General features: G+C 45.6%; 1 protein-coding gene across 2 annotated transcripts in view; it reads left to right on the top strand.

Annotated features, from left to right (window-relative positions):
• Window positions 1–21,608, top strand: part of ERN1 (endoplasmic reticulum to nucleus signaling 1) — a 617,499-nt gene that overhangs the window by 262,086 nt on the left and 333,805 nt on the right. For both annotated transcript variants that reach the window (XM_085617236.1, XM_085617235.1), the window contains exons 3-4: window positions 4,907–4,940; window positions 15,750–15,822. In XM_085617236.1, the coding sequence (XP_085473362.1) occupies window positions 4,907–4,940; window positions 15,750–15,822 (107 nt within the window). The remainder of the gene's footprint in view (window positions 1–4,906; window positions 4,941–15,749; window positions 15,823–21,608) is intronic.

The following is a 21,608-nucleotide window of genomic DNA, read 5'->3' as shown; positions in this document are numbered from 1 at the left end:
GAGCCAGGCTTTGCCTTTCCAAGCTGCTTTATTTAGCAGCAATGCAAGGTGAAGCTCTGCCGAGCCAGTGTTTACTGCTACGAGATTTCCCCCCTCTTGCATCATGCAGAGCTGTTGGAACACGCGCCAGCTGTGGATGACAAACAAGAGCAGCCCATGGCCAGACTTCTTTTGCTCTTTCTTCCCCGCTGAATTAAGTGTTTATTTCCGTTAGTGGCATTTTTAAATAGTTAACGCTGCTAGGCTGTGTGTGCCCTTCAGTCTCTTGTCTTTTTGGACTGCTGTTAAGCGCTTCTTGGAGTGTAAGGAAGCACTGGGCGCATTATTCATGCTGTGCTAATGTTTGCGACTGTAGTCGCCTGTACACTGCTGCACCTTCTATCACGTTCCCTTCTGTTGGAGTCTTTGCTTATACTGCCATGTATGCGTGTGAGTACAGACGCTAGAATGGTACCCTTTCGTTTCATTTAATTGTATTTATAGAACACTTGTGCCTTAACACTGCTTAGAGAACAGTAGTGGTCACTATCAAAACCGTAGTTAACATGGCCTGAAAAGGGTGTGCAGAGGGTTTAACAAACTGGTAAAAAAAAAATAGGATTTCGGAGTTCCAGAACATGTGTGTGAGGATTTGGATGTATTGTATGGTATTGCGAGACCATACTGTGTAATACACTCGCACTGGGTTCAGTCAGGTTTTTTTGAAAAACCTTTAGCTCAACCCTGGGTTGCTGTGGTTTCGAGCAGTAAGGCTTAATAAAACAAAGGAACTAGTGTAAAGCATTTAGAACCACCAGACAATAAAATAAGAAAGTCACATAGCCCAAAAGAAACTGAACACCAATTTATAAAAATAGATTATATTTTAATGAATTTGTAGAGACCAAGATGAAGATTTAGATTATTGTTTACCTAAATCTCAGTTCTTTTAGTCACAACTGCATACAGTCACTGGTAACTGTAAAGTTGGGAATCCTTAAAGTTATGAAAGAATTGTGTTTGGCTACTCGGACCCAACTATAGCGACCAAATCCAGCAGAGGGAAGGTCAGGGTTCGGGGTGCAGTACGGCGAATTTGATAGTTACCTGGTCACCAAAGTGTTCTCCATTCCAGTGCTGAACTTAACACCACAAACACCATAGACTTTAACGGAGTGGTCCTGATGTTGGGAATGCAGGAGATGGAGGATGCTATGGGTACTGTGAGGTCGATTGGGGTGTCCTGGTGGTACTCCTCGGTCCACGGGTCAGGTGACTGTGGTTATGGAGATTGCGGTCTCTCGAAGTCTTCTTTGAGTCCATAAAAGGCCAGCTGCTGTTGGGCTACTGGCTATCCTTCACAGCACGTCCAGCAGTACTCCTAGGTGGAGGCTAGTGTCCTTCTTGGGCAACCAGTCTGGACTAAGATGACAAGCTCAGGTACAGTTTTTGAGCATTGAAGATCGATCTCTTGGGGGGCCCAGGGGCAGTCAGCGGTGATTCTCCAGAAGTGGCTGCTGACTTATCCAGTTGGTCTACTTCAGCTTTGATGGCCCTGCTGCGGCTTCCAGGGGGTCACCCGACTGACCATTGGAGTCACTTCTTTGGTCTGGGACTCCGGGGCTTCTTTTCCTCAAGCCAGAAACCACAGGCACAGTCCTCTCTTCACTAGCCCAAGGTGTGGCAGGTGCAGTCCAGCAGACGGTGCTGCCTCTCTTGCCTGGTCTAGAAATCCGCCGATCAGTCCTTCTTCAGTCTTTTCTACAGTTCCAGTCTGATCTGGTTCAGGGTGCCAGGGGTGCCATAGTTATACGCAGAAAGGGCCCTGGTGTGATGCAGTCACTAGCCAATGGGCTACCAGGATCCCTCCCTGTAGCAACTTCCAGCTATGTGTGGCATCTAGGAATCCCAGAGTGCACTACACTACCCACTTCCAAAATGTCTGAACCCTTCCTTGGATGTTGTGAGCTTGGTAGCCCACCCTAGAGGTGTGGCTACCTGTGGGCTACACACTCATGGGGAAACCAGTTTTGGCACTCCTCTCCCCTCTCTTTCTACCACCACCATGTTACCCAAACAAAGGGGGCACACCTCAGGAGTGTGACCACTATTTTACCACCAAAGGCAATTTTGGTAACGTGTTAGCCACAGGGGCTACTAACTTTTACTAACTTTCCCACAGCAAAAAACGACAACTTGGGAGTTTTGCCGTTAGGACCTACAGAAAGTATATGTCCTTCTTAATAGTACACAGCTCCTTGCCTTGGAGCTCCATAGGCCTTCCTTAATGAGACTTACATATATTGTTATGGGAAGTGGGACCTTTGCAATTGCTTTAAATGGCAAAGTAGAACTTGTAGTTTTGAAACTGCTCCTCCAGGCTGCAGTGGCTGGCTGGGAGGCGTTTTGTAATTGGTCACACATAGGGTGGCACAACCAGTGCTACAGCATTTGAGGGGGGTGGGGCAGGGGGATTCAAACACAGCCTTGCCTGCCCTGGGTACCCTTAGTATCGTATACTAGGCACTTCGAAGTAATTCAGCTTGTAGCCAATTCAACTTGTACTTTGTAAGGGGTTAGAACAGTGAGGTCTGGTTAGCAGGCCTCCGGCATCAGCAAGCTCTCGGAGTAAAACAAACAGCAGTATCAAGTCAACAGGGGAGGAGGGGTGATCATGCAAAAAGAGCTCATTTCCTTACACTATGCACGGAGGAACGTCCATAGAGGGAAGGATTTCACCAGCACATGGGCCAAATCGGCAAAAGATTTGAATCTAGAGAGGGGACGCAGCAGGGAGACACTCGAGACCAGCCTAAACTGTGTGATAGAAAATAGGAAGCAAAAAGAAATAAAGTCCCAATCATGAGGAAAGGGAGGTAAGGAGGGGCCAGACCACAAATGTATGTGAAGACATTTACCTGTTTGTTACGTCGTTCCATTAACCTGCTGTGAACTAGTGGTAGTCAGTAGGCCTTTACTCCCCTATATACCATTTGAGGTCCCTTTTCCATCTGCACTATACCCAAATGAGCAGATGGAAACTTAACTCGAAGGTGAGACATAATGTGACGACAAATCAGGTGCCAGTTGGTTCTGCTTGATTGTGCCCTTCGTCCCATTTTCAGACTTCTGTTCTCTTAAGTGTAGTCGCGCTGGCACTTTGCCATCGACTCTGGCTATTCCTCCTTGGTGGCTTTTGGGCTGACTGTCTTAGCATGGGCGTGGCACTAGCTTGCTTACTGCTAGTGTCCAAGAGCTGGCAAGTACTGCTCGGGCTCCCCTTTGACACGAAGGTGACATGGAGATGCACTCTTCTAGGAAGGTACCCCTTAGTTATCATTTTCATGCCCCTCTTCTCTTCCTCATAATATTGCCGTTTTGGCTTCCCTATCCTACTTTTTTTTGCCCCTCTTCAAGCACTCCGAATGGCTCCCTGTGAGCTTTAAATACCCTTTAAATTGAAATGCACCAATAATATTCCCTCAGTAGCTTACCCTGTGCCCACCCTCTTCTAAAACAAACTGGACCCCTGCACTGCATTCACCAACAAGACATAGACTTTTTCATGCCTTAATTCTTCATATGTTCTGCATGGCCTTCATGCACACGCCTCCTAGGCTTAGGTGGTCGAGCTGCCACCTAAGTAGACGGGAGTCTTTAGGAGAGAAATATTGCTGTGAAAATTACCTGATTGAACTAGAGATGAAGTTCAGTTTGGACTGAGTTTGGGTATTGGACTGTAATCTGCAAGTGAAGAATGACTAGGTCCTGGAATGATGTCACAGGTGCTATTTTTTTGTCTTGAATCGCAGGGTTTTGAAGTGTTAATAACGTGGATTTTTGCATTGGTTGTGGTTTCTGTATCCTTTTCAAAGAGATCATAATTCCAGTGTGCGCTTTGAAGATGAGTTGAGTGGATGTCTTTCACTTCTCAGTGATAGGACCCAGAAGTGTGGTCATCATTGGTGTAAAATATGGGACAGTGTTCCACAGGAGCCATTCCCCATCATGTTGGTACACATCTTTGCAGTTATATTGTGACTATGCACTGTAGAAAAAAGGAAACCGCTACTTGCAAGCAATGCGGCTTCTTGAAATCCATAATGCTGTTGAGGAGACTTCTCCTTAGTGTAATTTCACTGTTTCTGTCAAAGTCCTTAAGGTCTAAAAGGCAACTACAAGGGATTTTGAGTTAAGGAGTGAAGAAGGCCTCACGGTTTGGTTGGTAGGTTCCTGTGCGAACTGCTGCACACTTGAACGCATCAGCACCGGTGACACTGCTCTGCTGAGGACGAGATCCTCCTATTCGCCTCGGGATGCAAGGTTTCAGACTTGCCCTTGTGTGTGGTGAAGGAGTGAAAAAGGCTTAAAGTATTTGGTAGGTAGCTTCTTGTGCGCCCTGCTACACTCCCAGAAGCTTCAGCAGGCCCCATCGCTGACACTACTCAGCTAATGACGAGATCCTCGTGCCCTCCCCACATCATTGGTACGCACCTTGTGTGTGGTGAACTGTTCCTTGAAGTAACTGAGCTTATGGGGGTGAAAGTGAGAAAAGGTGCGTGTGCCTATGGGGCCTCACGTGTTTACATTCTGCATTGTTTTGGGCACTTTTAATGTATGAATCAAAAGAGGCGTTTTGATGTGGAGCACATTCACTGAATCTGCTCCAGTACTCAGAGTTGATATCCCGAATTCAGACTGGAAAATGAACACTGGTATAGACACATTTTCTCTGTGCGCCCAGTTATTTAGTTTACAATGAGCCTTTCCCTCTAAATACAGTGTACTTCTGAAAAAGGTTTTAGGATATTCCTGTACACTGCATGGTACTCTGCACCGAGAAGGTGTCAGTTCATTGTAAAGGTGTCTCAACTCTGGCCTTTGGCTTATTTGTGTAACTTTCTTTCATCTCCCTGTTTTTTTACAGATCCAGTACTTCAAGTTCCTACTCATGTTGAAGAGTGAGTTTTTTTGTTTACCTGCCATACTTTTTTCTGTTGTTGATTGCTCATTTTAACTGTTGAAATTCTATTGAAAAGCAAACATCTATAGCTCACGTGAAGTTTATTTTTTTAATGAATTTCATGTACACCGGGAGTTTCAAGGCATTGAGTAACACTCATAGGAAAATGCTCATAGAGGTGGTGGTTCTGAGCTCATGCAAGAGAGCATTCATGCTTCTCCTCCATCGGTCTAATAAATCCAGGAATTTCAATCAATTTAGACTGAGAAGAGTGCACTACTCTCAAATGATAGTGAAGCATTAGCCGTGTCTTGATGAACCCATGGGGTCTAAGCAGTGCTCTGTGGTGATAAACTTAGCCTCATGTGCTTTGCCTTTTATATTTAAATTTCTGTAAGGAATTATCCTGTGCCTAGCCTGTAAGGTGATCTGCTGTTTCACTCTTGCACTGCTTTGTTCTATGTAAATCATTTTGTTGCTTCTGTACCTTTTGTGCGCTATATTAAAGCCAATAAACAAACAAATTATTACATAATAAACGCATGGTAATGCTTGCAGTAGTGCTGATTTTTGCATACAGTGAACAGTAGGAGAAGGACAGGGGACAGCAATTGATCTTTTAAGCTGTGAGGATGTATTTTTGAGAATTGTTTGAATTTCAATAGGGAGGAGATAGCCCGAATTTAGTTTGGGAGAGCTTTTCACAGAGGAGGTGCAACTAGCTGAAAGGATTCGAACCTTGAGGGAGCACGTTTCTGGGTGTGGATGGGGGTGGTGCATTGTGAAGAGTTATTGCTTGTAGGAGATTAGCATTGGTGATATGTAAACCCCTATCGAGTGATTGGCAAGTTGGAACTGAGCTGTGGATGGCAAACCTCCATACTTTCAGTAAAGATCCAAAGTCACACCTGGAGGTTGGTGACTAAAAGCATCAGTTCCCATAGACCTCTTTGATCTTATGAACACAGACTGCTCCATAATGGAGGGTAGAAACATGCTTGAAGTATTTCTACTTGAACAAGATGCCCAAGAGAATGTCTGCTCCGACATTGGAATTTCTTATTTGATCCCTCAATGCATCAAGTCTTTCCCCAGTGCAAAGCAGGAACCTTCATAGATAAATCGCCAAGTTTCAACCAAATGTTACTGATGAGATCTTGCTCTGGCTTTCAGTTGACAAATGCGTGTTACTTTTTTTGGGCTCGGATACCTTTCTTCCCAAGTCCATGGCTATATCATCCAACGATAAACTTCTTGCTAATGCCAAGATTAAGTACTATAGAGGAAAGCCTAAACTTGCTGCACCAACTTCAGCACAGGCTAAGAGGCCAGGTCTTTTGCGGTGCCCACCAGGTAGTAAGAGAAAGTTAATCTCTCGAGTGCAGTCATTGGTCTTCGATCACCAGAGAATCGGTTGTTCTCCTAAACATCCTCATATGCTTTACAACTTACACAGCCGTCTAAGCGGTCATTAATTAGATTTTCAGTTGGGTAATTTTCATATTCTCGGATTTGATCTAAGTGTTCAGGCTACAAAAGCCACTGTGCAAAATAGTCTTGAGGATGCCTTCCCTCTGTGATCCCCAGAGTTGAGGATCCTCCCCACCCAGAAGTTGCAAAGACTCTTCCTTTAAAACCACCATGCGGACGTCTCTAGTTGTGTTTTTTTGGGTCTTAAGCTCAGAGGAGTCCCTCCTACCAGGCTTCAGATCTTCTTAGTTCAACACCACTAGGTCCAAACTGTTGGAAGTCTGCTTCTTTCATCTTTTAAAGCTAAAAGCACCAAGTCCTTGTAATAGACACTTGACTTTGTGGAACTAATCAGTCTTGCTTCTCTTTGTGAACATGTTGGCTTTAAAAGCCTTTGTTCACATGGAAGATTAAAGGTAGCTCCCGTACACACAAATATATGGAGACTGCCTGCAGCCCTTTATTTTATTGGGATATCCTTTCTGGTGACTCACATCACAGGTTGTGCCGCTAACTGGTTCTAGTTCTGGCGATCCCTTAACTCCAATGAGTGTGAACCTAATGAGAGACTTTGCAACTTCATCTTCGAGGTTTGGAGTTACCTAGAGATGGGCATTTTCACAACCTATTGCAACTCTAAATGCATCCACTCAGCTTCAAGAATGATGAGGGCTCTTACTTCCTGGAAAGAGTCACTCCCCAGACTCTATTAGTTCTGACAGTCCTTGGAAATTAAAGGACCACAGCAACTGCTGTGCCGTTTTTGAATTCCCCTCGCAAACTGTGATTTTTGGAACTTCTGTATCTACAGCTTAACTATGCTATTTACATCCCAGATAAAATAGCTCTTCTGTGCTTTTAGTTCATGAAGAACTATTTTAGTTCATGAGGAGCTGACATTTGCTAGCCTAAATCGGTCTCCCTAATATGTGTATATATTTACTCATGTCTGCTAAGGAGTACTTTCGAGACCCTGGTTCAGGAGTAAGTGTTTGAGGTTTTGCCACTTGGCTTTAAACATAAACATGAATAACCCTCCCTTGCTAGATGAGCATTGTCTTGCTTTTTTAGTTGCATTACAAAGCCACAGTTTACAATCTGCCTATTTCTATGCCTCCAGTTGAGATGTTTCCAGCTGTGTATTTGAATTTGGGTATCCGTTCCCATATATAAACCATTTGAGTCAATGGGTTCTAAATAGGGTGTCCAGATGTACCTGATTTCCCTGGAATGTTTCTGATTCTCGAGGACTGTCCTGATATCGGAACATGTTTCTGTTGCTGAGTGAGGGTCTGGTGAGCGCATATATGTCCGTGTAGGGCATGCTCATGCTTTTACCAGCCGTTTTTTCACACCAGAACAGATATTCTACTCTTGAAATAATCGTTTTCTGCCCTGCTTCATTCACACCGCACAGTGGGTTTTAATGAGGGGTAAGCCAGCATCCAGTGGAACTGCTCCTGTAACTCATAGAAACATGGGCGAGATGAGGCCTTAATTGGCAGGGTTAGGCCAACTCCGAGCGCTTTTGGGCTTCAAGCAATGAAAAGAGTCATCTTAGTCGGTCCGTGGGCATCTAGGGAGAAGGGTCTCTGGATCTCCCTTACAGAAACACAAAATGTTTCTGTATCCAGATCTGTGGTTTTTTTCTTTCCTTTTTGCATTTGATTTATGGTACTTGTAGTCTTGTTTTGCTATGACAAATACAAGACCACAATTCTCATAATGCTAATGAAACTGGACTAAATGCGGCCTAGTGTGAGAAAGTGGATTATTAGTTGAAGTGGATGGTAGTCCTATTGAAGCAATATTGCACTGTTCCTTACTAGGTCCAGCTAGATCTCAATAACTTAAACTTGAGCTGAGCCCTTAGTCGCTGTAGCAGAGAGGAGGCAGGATTAATCTAGGATAAATGTGTAAAGCATTTATCAGCAGCAAAACAGTTAGCAGAAAACATAAAAAAATCCTGCTTCTGCCTATAAAAAGGAGAACATTTTAATGAACGAATATTCACCAAAATGACAAATCTCATGCAGGGAACCGAAGGTACATTTTGTGCCACTACTGGTATGTGGTCACCCAATACTATCTCAATGTTCAAAAGTTAAGGCTGACTATGATGGAGCGCAGGTAGGATACATGGACGACGTTCAGTTCGATGGAAAGTGTACCTTCTGACTTAGCCTTTTTCTTGATGAAAAATTCTCTTTGTGATAGTCAGTGGGTTGGGCTGAATGCTGGGTCCAAAAAATGGTTTGTTACTGACACATGTACCGGCGCCGACCGGTACTTTTGTACCTCTGTTCTACCCTGGTTTTCCCTATCGCCCTGAGTGGCAACCAGAGGAGTGTGAGGAGGACTGAAAGGGGTCTGTGGACCCTCTGGCAGACCAGTTGGAAGAACCGGACTGGAGAGAGGAGTTGGGTGAGGCCAGTGGTCTAGACACTTCTCCAGAGCTTAGCATGCTTTCTCCCCCTACCTTGGCAACGGAAGAGGGAGCCTCTTATGCTGTGGTGTTGCATAGGGTGGCTGAGGCATTGAACCTTAAGCTTCCTACGGTGGTGGGCAGGACTAACCTCCTGACCGAGGTGCTTCAACTGGCAGCGGCCTCTTCGGAGTCCCTGCTGCCGTTTAATGAGGCCCTCACGGACATCCTTCTGGGCACTTGGATAAGATGATTGCCCGACGCCATCGCCCGGCCCCGGGTGACCCCATTTTCCTTTCTCAACACTCTACCCCCGAGAGCTTGGTGGTCCAAGCTTAAACTTCCAAGGGCGCGTTCCCTACTGCTCGCCCTGATAGGGAATCCAAGAAGCTGGATCACCTTGGGAAGGAGATGTTTTCTTCTGCCAGCTTAGGACTGCTGTCGGTGAACACTGCAGTTCTCTTGGGCCGTTACACCCACGCTGTGTCGGATACGGTCACACAGGTGCTGCCACAGTGCCCAGAGGAGGCCCGGGCCGTTCTCTCCCGTGCAGTGGCTCAGGGTAGAGATGCAGCTAAGTTCATATGATGTGGGCTGAACACCGCCGACTTGCTAGGCAGGATGATTTCAACATCAGTAGCCCTGTGACGCTAGGCCTGGATGAGGTCTACTGTCTTCTTGGGTGATGTCCAATTGACTCTTTTTGACATGCCCTTTGATGGCTGTTGCTTGGTTTACGACAAAGCGACCAACGCGCTCGAGCGCTTTAAGGATTCAAGGGCTACAACCACATCCTTGGGCCTCGCCACCTCCTCTCACCCCGCGCAGTCCGTTTTTCGCCCCTTTTGTGGCTATGGAAAGGGGTGGCCCACCACGTTCCAACCAGAGCCACAGGCCTGCGCAAGCTACCCAGCCTCTGCGCGGCTGGGGATGTGGAACCCAGCGTCGTGAGTTGGGGGGCCAGTGGGCAGGCCAGTCTACCAGCTCCCCCTCTGCAGCAGCCTCCAAACCTTCCTAGTCTGACTTCTGGGCCACTAATTGCCAGTGGGCGGCAGGATTCACCATCACCTCCCCCACTGGCGCAACATCACGTCAGACAGGTGGGTTTTTCAGATAGTCCGAAGTGGCTACTCCCTCCTCTTCAAGACTGCCCCTCCCTCCATGCCATCTGTTTCCATCGCCTGTTGGAGGATCACTTGGCCCTTCTCTGTCAGGAAGTTGCAGCTCTCTTGGCCAAGGGAGCCATCGAGCGAGTCCCTGTGCGAGAAGCAGGTCATGGTTGTTATTCCCACTACTTCCTGGTGCCCGAGAAGGACAAAGGCTTGCGTCCTAGCTTGGATCTCAGGGACGGCAACAGCTTCATCTGGAAGGAGAAGTTCAAAATGTTGAGATTGGCTCAGGTCCTGTCTGCCCTCGACCCCAGAGACTGGATGGTAGCAGTGGACTTGCAGGGCACCAATTTTAACATCCCCGTCCTGCATGCCCATCTGCGTTACCTACAGTTCACGGTAGGCCACGAGCATTTTCAGTTCACCGTGCTCCCCTTTGGCCTTACCAGCGCCCCTTGGGTGTTCACGAAAGTGATGGCGGTAGTCGCAACTCATCTGCGCGGATCACGGGTTCCGGTCTTCCCCTATTTCGACGACTCGCTGTTGAAGGCGATTACGCCCCAGACTGTCGTCTCCTACCTCCAGACTACAGCGGACCTCCTGCATTCGCTGGGGTTCACTATCAACGTGCCAAAGTCACACCTGATTCCCTCTCAGAAGCTCCTTTTCATCGGGGTCATTCTGGACACAGCGCAGTTTCGGGCTTATCCTCCTGAGCAGCAAGTCCGGGATATTCTGGCTGTGATTGAGATATTTCAGCCTCTATCCGGGTTTCGGTCAGAATGACCCTGAGGCTGCTGGGCCTCATAGCCTCCTGCATCCTACTGTTTGATCATGCCAGGTGGCATACGCGGGCTCTGCAGTGGGACGTGAAGTTCCAGTGGGCATGACATATGGGGAAACTTTCTGATTGCATCCAGATCTTGGAGGACACAGCACACCAATTGCAGTGATGGCTAACGAACCAGGATTGGGTCAATGGCAGATCCCTCTCCCTTCCCCAACCAGAGTTCACAGTGGTGGCAGATGCATCACTTCTGGGGTGGGGTGGCCGCATGGGGGAGGCGGTGATCAGAGGCATCTGGTCTCCGGCGGAGTCCGGGCTCCACATCAACCTTCTGGAACTCCGGGTGATTTATCTTGCGCTGAAGGCATTCCTTTGTTCCGTCTGTCAAAGGAAGAGTAGTGCTGGTGTTCACAGACAACACCACCGCCATGTGGTATTGCAACAAACAGGGCGGGTGAGGTCGAGGACCTTCTCTCAGGAGGCCCTTTGTCCCTGGAAGTGGCTGGAGCATCAGGGCATGTCCTCGGTAGATCAACACCTCTCAGGTTCCCTGAAAGCCAGGGTGGACAAACTCAGCTGCCGGTGCTTGATGGATCACGAATGGCATTGTGACTCAGAGTTGGTGCAAGGTCTCTTTCAGCAGTGGGGAGAGCCTTGGTTAGATCTATTCGCTACTGCAGAGAACGCGCAATGGCGGCAGTTCTGCACGTTGGAATTTCCAAGGCGGTACTCACTAGGTGACGCTTTTTGTCACGATTGGAGTTGCGGTCTTCAATACGTCTTTCCGCCTATACCACTTCTGCCCAGAGTGCTGAAGATCAAGCGCGACCGGGCCTAGTCATTCTTGTGGCTCCGGACTGGGCACGAAGAGTCTGGTATCCCTAGCTCTTGAACATGGCCATCGATCCTCCGATCAGACTGCCTCTTCGGGAGGATCTTCTGTGTCAGCAGCAGGGGACAGTCCTTCACCCGAACCTGCCCAGCCTCCGTGCGTGGAGATTGAACGGCGACAGTTGAAAGCTTTTGGCCTTCCTCCCGAAGTCTGTAACATTATCTTGGCAGCCAGGCGTTCCTCCATCAAAACAGTATACGCCTGTAGATGGAAAAAATTTGTGGCATGGTGCACAGCAAAGGCTCTGGATCCCCTTTCTGCCACTCTTTCAGTGGTTCTCCTCTTTATTCTTTCTTTGGCCCAGCAGGGCTTTGCTCTGGGCACTCTTAAAGGCTGTCTTTCAGCAATGTCGGCCTTTCTTCTTCTTTCTGACCAGCCTTCTCTTTTTAAGTCCCCTATTGTAAATCGTTTCTTTAAGGGCATTACTCACCTTTTTCCTCCTATTCCTTTCGTAATGCCCCAGTGGGACTTGAACCTTGTTCTGACTTACCTTATGTGCGCTCCCTTCAAGCCGCTACATAATTGTCCTCTCAGACTCTTGACCTTGAAGGCTGCTTTTCTGGTTGCCATCACCTCTGCTCGCAGGGTGAGTGAGCTTCATGCCCTTTCCTCTAAACCTCCTTTCCTTGCTGTTCATCTGGTCATGGTTGTCCTTCGAACTATGACCATCATTTTGCCCACCTTCTTCCTGACACCGCATCCTTCTAAAGAGGAGAGGCTCCACCGTCTGGATCCAAAACGTGTGCTTTGATTTTTTTCTGGACCGCGCAAAACAATTCCGGATGGATGATCGGCTCTTTGTTGGCTATGTGGGCACCAAGAAAGGTTGGGCCGTGCAAAAACGAACCTTTTCTTGATGGGATGTTCTTTGCATTAAAATTTACTATTCCTTAGCAAAAAAGGAACCTCCAGTGGGGTTGTATGCCCATTCCACCAGGGCGACGGCAGCCACTTCTGCTTTGGGACATGGCGTCCCCCTTCATGACATCTGCCAGGCAGCCACATGGGCTTCCTTGCACACGTTCACTAAGCATTACTGCCTGGACAGCCAAGTCCGGAGAGACAGCTTCTTTGGCCATTCAGCTCTCCAGGACTTTCTGGTGTGAACTTAGTTCGCAGACCCACCTCCGGGGTTGCTATTGCTGGGGTATCTACTCTAAGGTAAGGAATCCATAACTGATGCTTTCTTTCAGATGAACAAGTTACTTACTTTTGGTAACGATATATCAGTAAGAGACATATATTAGCTATGGATTCCTTACCGCTCCACCCGTCCTCCCCATTCTGCGAACTGACTTCTAGGGTAAGGGACTCCCTTTCAGGGCCCTAGTTTTATGCACCAGTGGTCAGTGTCTTGCATGGCTCTGAGCTTCTGGCGTGGAATGTCGTGTAAAGAACTGACGTCTGTTCGCAGGGGCGGCGACAAATGCGGAGTCGACCGCCGCCGCCTGCTGACGCACAGGGGTACTGCCGAGAGTAAAATTCTCAGGATCCAGTCTGACGCCTGGGGGTAATTCTCAGGTAAGGAATTCATAACTAATACAGGTCTCTTACAGATGTATTGTTACCGAAGGTAAGTAACTTGTTCTTTAAATATTAAAAAGGAAGGTTTAAGCCTGGCAAAAGGTTTATTTTGCCAGGTCGCATTTGAAGCTTTAAAACTGGCCATGAAGACATGTTTTGCCATTACTTTAGTTGTACAACAATAGGTGCTGCAGTCCGATAGTGACATTTAGCTCAGAGGCCCTGGGTACAAAGAGAACCATATACTAGGGTCTTGTAGGTAAGTTAAATATGTCAATCGAGGAATTACGAAGCAAACACAAGGAGATGATGAACGGAGTGCTGAAACTTTTCAAACACTCACCGCCAGTCACAGATCTGGGTTGAATCCATCATCATTCTTTAGCTCACTTTGCAACACCAGTTCAGACACAGTTATATGCAAATCAGTCTTGGCCCTGAGCCTCATGGGAACAGTCCAGCCCTAACTGCCAAGCCATGTCTTCCCTGGACCGGAAACAAGCATCCTGGGACCGGCTAGCTTGCTTGAATCCAGTGACAAAGTGAGCAAGGGGCCCACGTCTCGGCATACCCTGCCAACTTAGGGCAAATACAAGGAGATGATGAACGGAGTTCAGGGAATTACCCCATTCTACATCATTTAGGAGGTCAGAGCACATACACTGGGTGCTGGATGGTGGTGAATCAGTGTTTGAAAAATCCATACACCAACCGCATCAATCCAAAAAAATGAGGTGAGCAAACAAAAAAGTGACCTTACCTTACAGCTAGTCTTAACTTTTCAAAATGAAACGAGATGCACAACCTCTGAAACACTTTTTTTATATGTAATCTTTTTTAATAGATTATAAGGTTACACCTGTGTAGGCCTATCAAAGGTGTTGTCATTGCGATCATTCCAACAGCCATGGTAGTTGCCAATCTGGTTACCCTTGTTCTAGAGCACTCCGGAATCTTTCATGGATGACCACTCTAGTTCATTAGTGAGCCTTAGTCGCTTGTGCCCGTTAACTGTAAATGCACTTTTTTGAATAGATAATGTGACCCAACCTATCCATCCTCAATGTGCCCAAAGGGCGTTGACCACATTTTATCTCAGTGTGGATATTATGCCGCATATTTCTGTTTGCTTTGCCCTCTTTTTTACACCGATTTCTAAAAAAACAATTCAGTTTCTCATGCCACCTTTTCATTACATCAGGTTGAACAGACACATGAAATATGCCTTCTGAGGCAGGCATGTCGAATGTTTTTGCAGGAGCACAAGTCCAAAAAATTGTTGTGGTGGCTCACATAACGCAAACCCTTTATTTCTAAGTTATAAAAAAATATATCCGCTAGGGAAAGAAAAAACATTTCACCGTCAGCATCTGGCTCCATCTAACGGTATAGCTATGTTAGTTCCATCTTCGGCCTGCGAAACAGTACCTCCCCAGAACCTCCTTCTGACGGTCCTTCGAGCCCACAGTTGCGGAGGCAGAGAACCTCATGTTTTCAGCTTTCCTGCATTTTCCGTAGGTCGCCACCTTCTGCCAGTTATCTGTGCACACATTATCCACAGCAATATTGTCGTTTTCCTCCTCCAGATGTAAACTCATCCTGTCTCTATGGCAATCCCATACACATTCTGCGACCACTATGCTTCTGATGCTTCCAGTAGGAGTTCGACCTTGAAGTCCTAAATAACTAGTTGCTTAGCAGTTTTTGGCTGCCCAGTGGTGCCTTTTGGCTTCCTTCCTCTAAGTTTGTTTTTTCGCTCGGGAATCCATTCCTGGTTAGTCAATTTGTGAGAGAACCAGGAAGTCACAGTTGGATAAACCTAACTGTATTCTTGCCTAACATTCTCTCCCGTCTAAAACATTTCAGTCCATGCATCTGCCTTTGTACAGTAAATGTACTCTATTTGTCTTCTTTACCCGTTCCAACGTAAAGTGTGATTTTGCTTTAAAAAAAATCCCTCAATAAATAAGTATGAAGGAACTGGTGAGGGTTCTCACTCACTAAAGGGAACGGGGTTTGGCTGCCTTGGGCTTACAGATGCAGGGGAGACTACGCTTGACTTAATGATCAGCTGCGTGTCAGCTTTCGGTCTTGCCACTCGGTGTGAAAGACATCAGTTGGGACTAGGAGTCCCGAATACTGGAGCTACTTTAGAGGTAAGTTTCTTTATTTTTCTTTGTTTTATTTTACAATTTGTTTCTCTTTTATGAAAAACAAGGAGTGCCACCACTTCTTAGGCGGTATATTTTCAAAATCAAAAACCATGATGCAAATCCGCGGATATCATTCCACTGTGGTCCTGAAACTTTGTGCTCAAAATATGTGAGTCTGACGAAGAGGAATAGTTCGTAGATGGTTCTTTGTTGGTTTATGAGTGTTGTGCACGTTCCAGGCAGACGGACATGATTTCGCAGAGTAGGCTGCACTTGCTGTAGTCTTGATCTACTGAGAACGATGCATTGCTAGACCTGGGAGTAGTGTGGAACTGCCAGCTACTTGGGTACAGTCCTGGCCGGTATCCAGTTCCGAGAACACCCTACCCTGAGTAAATAGAACATTGTTTGTTTGATTAATTTATTGTGTCTATATTTAACATTTAGGCCTGCCTTTCTTCCGGATCCAAATGATGGCAGTCTTTATACACTTGGTGGCAAAAAGAATGAAGGCTTAACAGTAAGTGCATCAGATTTATACCTCGGCTATCTTGGTAACGCCTTTGACATGGTTAGTCTGTTGTTTCTTAGTCTTTTTCTGTTTATACATTTGACATTCTTTGCATTCTGCTCGATTGCATTAGCCTGTATTTTCCAAGTTTTATTGAACACCTTCCCAGCCTTTCCTTTTTTCTCACTTTTTCAGATGAGTGCCTTTTAACAGTGTCTTTTCAGGTGTGGGTTTTTCTTTAAAGCGTATGTGCAGGAATGGGAAATTTGGTAGGGCACATACACAGTACTGAGGTAAACTTTGAGGTTTTTGTGTACTATCACCTGCTGAGCGTTTGAGGTTGCTAATTGTAGATCTTTTATAGTACCAACATTTCAAGTACAGACTTACACAAAGGTGAGGAACAAAAGTGCTGCAGTGCATGCTTACTGCCTCCTTACCAAGGTATGATAGCTCCGTGGATTAATGAATACCCTGCTGAAAGGCACAGATCCATCGGGCCCTCATTCTTTCATAGTTAAGAAGAAAAGTACAGTTGGCTTAGTGATAGCTCAGGGTATAAAAGTAATTAGAGATTTTAGGTGATATGCATACCCAGATTTTATCATTGAATTGTTTCCATTATTCTCCAGTATTCAATCTTTCATAGATTCACATGCTTGTATCTTCCCCTTCGTCATGGTGGGAGTCTCACGGTAACAGAATGACCACAGCAGTACTAGAAAAGACTGCTTAGCAAAATCCCATAGGGAATCATATTTGGTAACCGAACCTCATCATTATTTGGTCCAAAACTCAGCCAATCAGCTGCCAGCCCTGACATCACACTCCCCAGCAGAGCCATCCTACCTCAGATTTCCAACCACCTTCGTGTGAGGAGGAGTCTCCCTGAGCCTTGCTCAGTTTTTTCTTGAGTGAACTTTTGACCTCTTTTCAACTGAAAGTTCTTTCTACTGGATTTGAGGTACTGTGTTTCATATTTTGCTTACTATGGCTGAAAGCTCTAAAAAGAGGCTCTTCAGGCCCTGCAGATCCTGTGGGAAACCTAGACTATTTTCTGAAGATCCCCACAAGGACTGCTTGTACTGTCTTCACCCTAAACATGTGCCTAAGGACTGTAAGCCTTGCAGAACATTTTCTGCGAAAATCCTGCGTGTCAGGGAGGCACGGCTACTGTTGTGGCTTCAAAAGAAGGTCACTTCAGATTCTGACTCTGAAGAGGAAATTAAATCCCAATCATCTAAAAAGAGGAAATCTTCTGCTTCTGAGGAGAAGGTAGGCTTAAAAAGCAGAAAACGAAAGACAAAGAGGCTTCTTCGTCTTCTCTTCCTCATACTCCTCTTAAAAAATCTTTAGGGTTTAGAGAAGTATCTTCAGCTCCGTCGACGAAGACTGGGGCATCGCCGGCATTGATTTCAATGAAAACGTCGACAGCTCCGTCAACGACTACCATATCGACGACGACAGCTGCGTTGACGTCTATGACTAAGACATCGTCGTCGAAGAAAGGCCCATCGACGATCCCGTCTACGGGGAGGCCGGTTATGACCTCGTCTACGACTTCATCGTCTGCGACATCGACAACTCCATCGACGTTGACTTCGTCGACGACCACCTCGTCGATGATAATTCATATGTCCATGTCGACGAAAACTCCGTCTACGGCATCTTTTAAATTTCCCAAGGCAAAGACGACAATTTCATTAAAGTCTATTCCATCGTCGACGGGCTCGTCGACGATGAAGAAATCTTCAAATTTTACCGGCTGGACAAAGATTTCTCCGCTTCCTCCATCTAATCTGCTGGCATTACAGTCAGAAGATGAAGAGTCATCAGGAGTAGCATATAGCCCTTCTCAACTTCAGATAAAGAGCCAGGAGACTAAGAATATCAGGAGGTTCAGGAAGTATTCTCTTTCCAGGATCGTCCATTGCAAGAGTCAGAGATATGAGTCTTTTTAGCAGTCATATGACTATGAGGAGGAGGAAGAAGCTCAATCTGATATGAGAGAGGAAACTAGATCAATGCCAATTTCTCTAGTAACGGACTTGCGTCTCATGATAAATGATTATTATCGACGTTTCCCTGAGGCCAACACTCAAACCTCAAAAAAACTTCATCTACGCCTACTCAAATTCAACCACCTCAACCCCCTCCCAACATTTCAACTCAAAAGATTCAATCTCCTATTGTTTCAATCTGGGATGATTTAGAGGAGAGTGATGCAGATCAACCAGAAGAAGGGGAACTTCTTCAGGATAATCAGGTTGGGGATGAATGGGATCAGTACATTCTACCTACTACGCCGTCTCCATCGCCGGCGAACTCTCCGCCACAAGATATTGGAGGTTTCCATGACATTATGGAAAAAGCATCGAGAAGGTTTGAGCTTCCGCTTCCAGTTCAAGAAGCTGAATGTTTCCTCTATGATTTCAAAGAGGATTCACGGAAATCCATTAGATCAATTCCAATTATTGCTCACATTTGGGGCGAGGGGTTAAAAATAATGAGGAACCCGGCTTCGGTTGCTGCCTCGGTACCCCGGATAGAGAAGAAATATAGAGCCCCAGAATCTTCTCCTGCTTGTTTAATTGGACATCCGCGGCTGGAATCTGTAGTGATGCAAGCCGCTCAAAGACACTCCAAAAATCCGGTTTCCACTTCTGCAGCTCCCCCGGATAACGAAGGAAGGCGAATGGATGGTGAAGGGAAGCGTTTTGCTGTGATGGCAGCGTCCTCCATGAAGGCTGCAAATGCGTTAGCGCTTATTAGTAGATATAATAGGCAGATGTGGTCAGATATAGCACCTTTGCTCGCTCATCTACCAGAGGATAAGAAGGAGGAAGCCACATGTTCAAACGTCAAGAATCATTACCTTTCTTCCTTTTATCCAGCTTGGCTGTCGATAACAGACAGATGGGTATTGGAGATGATTCAACAAGGCCATACCCTGGCGTTCATACAAAAGCCTCCAGATCATCCTCCTATACACAGGAAACAAGAACACCTATCAGCCCTCAAGGCGGAAATTTTATCCCTTCTACAAAAGGAAGCAATAGAAGAGGTTCCGCACCTTCAACGAGGGAAAGGCTTTTATTCGCATTTCTTCTTAATAAAGAAAAAAGACACATCAAAATGGAGGCAGGTAATGGACCTGAGAGGTTTGAACAAATTCATCAAAAAAATATTTTCAAATGTTATCCCTGCAGGAAATACTCCTTCTTGTCTGCAAGGGAGATTATTTGGCATCCCTGGACCTCTAAGATGCTTCTTTTCATGTCCCAATTCATATAAATCACAGAAAGTTTCTTCGTTTTATGGTGGCGGGGCGCCATTACCAATTCAAAGTATTGCCTTTCGCTCTGAAGTCGGCGCCAAAGATCTTTACAAATTGTATGGCGCCAGTAGCGGCATATCTAATACTTCAAGGTCACCAAATTTTCCCTTATCTAGACGATTGGCTCATAAAAGGTACTTTGTTCAGGGAAACCTAACGCTCTCTGCTATGTTGCATGGACCTTTTCAGTCGTCTAGGTCTGAGAATCAATCTAGAAAAGTCGCACCTCATGCCATCGCAGTCCCTTCAATTTCTGGAAGCTATAATTCGCACAAAGGAAGCGAAAACGTATCCCTCAGAGGAGCGTATTCAAAAAATCATAAACCTGGCGTCGCATATGCAAATAAAGTGCGTTTCAGTGAGAATCTACAAATCATTGCTGGGGATGATGTCTTCATGTATTCCCCTACTTCCCAATTGCAGACTTCACATGAGGCCGTCAAGAGCTTCTAGACAAACAATGGATTCAGTCTCAAGGATCCTTCGAAGATCGGATAGTTATCACTCCTCAGATCCTAAAGGCCCTGTCATGGTGGAAGGTCAGAGATCATTTAACGGAAGGACTGACTATCGAACCGCAGAATCAGTTTTGTGAAGATGACGGATGCTTCACTACAAGGATGGAGAGCGCATCTCCAAGAACTCGAAATTCAGGGTCACTGGTCAAAACGCGAAGCTCAACTTCACATCAACTTGCTGGAGCTAAAAGCTATTTTCTTGGGATTAAAAGAGTTTCTCCCCAGAATTCACGATTCAACAGTACTTGTCGATACAGACAGCTCAACATCGATGTTTTACCTTTAAAAAACAAGGGGGTACAAAATGAAAAATCCTGTTGAAACAAGCGCAGGAAGTTTGGAAGTGGATTCTGATTCACAACATATCACTTCAAGTCCAGCATGTTCCAGGAGTGGACAACACAAGAGCAGATGTTCTGAGTAGATCGTCCAATGTTTCTCACGAGTGGGATTTGGACCAAAGCCAGCTTCTCAGAGTATACCATCTATGGGGCACTCCATCGCTAGATCTGTTCGCGAATCGCCACAACTCAAAATGCAAACACTTTGCAAGCAGGTTTTCACAAAAAGGTTCATGGGGCAATGCTCTTAAGATGTGCTGGACAGGGACGTTTGCGTATGCATTCCCTCCATTTCCGCTAATATCGAAAGTGTTGAGAAAGATGAAATCGGAACCGTGCCATTTGATTCTGGTAGCCCCAGCATGGCCGAGACATGCTTGGTTCTCCGAACTTCTCAAATGATCAGTGGCACCCAGGATACAGTTTCCATTAGTGCAGAATCTAATCACTATGAACCACGGTCAAATTCTTCATCCAAATTTGAAATCGCTGAACTTGTCAGCATGGAACCTCATGAACATGAGTTCCAATCTTTGAATATTCCTCAGGAATGCCGGGATATTCACGATCTCGAGCAATCTCTACAAATAAAACATATTCGGCTAAATGGAAGAGATTTTGTCATTGGTGTGCATCTAAAAATCTGCATCCTTTACACGCCTCCTCGGAACAAATTCTTCCATATCTTTTAAATCTGGACTTTCTCATATGTCTATAAAAGAGCATTTGGCCACTATATCAAGGCCCATCTCTTTGGTCTCAAAGAGTGATAAAAGAATTTCTCAAAGGGCTCTTCAGGATGTTTCCCCCGGTGCAACGCCCAGTAGTTGCTTGGCAGCTTAATACGGTTCTTACACAGCTCATGAAACCGCCATTTGAACCAGTACATAAGGCGGACTTACAGTTTAGCTCATGGAAAACGGCCTTATTATTAGCTCTCACGTCGGCAAGAAGGGTCAGCGAAATCCAAGCCTTCTCAATTGCAGAACATTTTCTACAATTCCGACCAGATAGTTATCCTTAGAACGAATCCAAAGTTCATTTCTAAGGTTCCTTCCAACTTTTTAGAGACCCTTCTACATCTGCAGAAAGAGCACTACACTCTTTAGACATTAAACTGTGTTTGAAAATCTACATCGATAAAGCAAAATCTTTCAGAAAAACAAACAAGCTTTTTGTAGCCTTTTCTGGTCCCAGGTAAGGTCTGGCACTCTCCAGATCTAGTATTTCAAGGTGGATAATGTCAACGATCTCCTTGTGTCATGTCAACGCTGGAAAACCTTTAAAAGCCAAGGTGCATGCGCATTCTACAAGAAAAATGGCAACTTCTACGGCTGTATTTGCAGGAGTGTCTTTGCCAGACATTTGCAGAGCAGCGGCGTGGAAAAATGTGCACACCTTCACTAGACACTATTGTCTAGATGCAGCATGGAAAAAGGATGCAGCGGTCTGACAGGCAGTTCTACGTCATCTATTTCAATAAGGTATTTATCAAGATATGTATGTATATTTATATATTTATATATAAATGTTCTGGTATACATACTGCAAATGTATATATGTCTTCTTAACTAATTATTTTCTTGAATATTTTGAATA

The sequence above is a fragment of the Triturus cristatus genome, chromosome 7 (genome assembly GCF_964204655.1).
Source record: "Triturus cristatus chromosome 7, aTriCri1.1, whole genome shotgun sequence".
In the NCBI taxonomy this organism is placed as follows: domain Eukaryota; kingdom Metazoa; phylum Chordata; class Amphibia; order Caudata; family Salamandridae; genus Triturus; species Triturus cristatus.
Note: the sequence above shows the minus strand (reverse complement) of the source record. Positions and strands in the feature narration are given on the sequence as shown.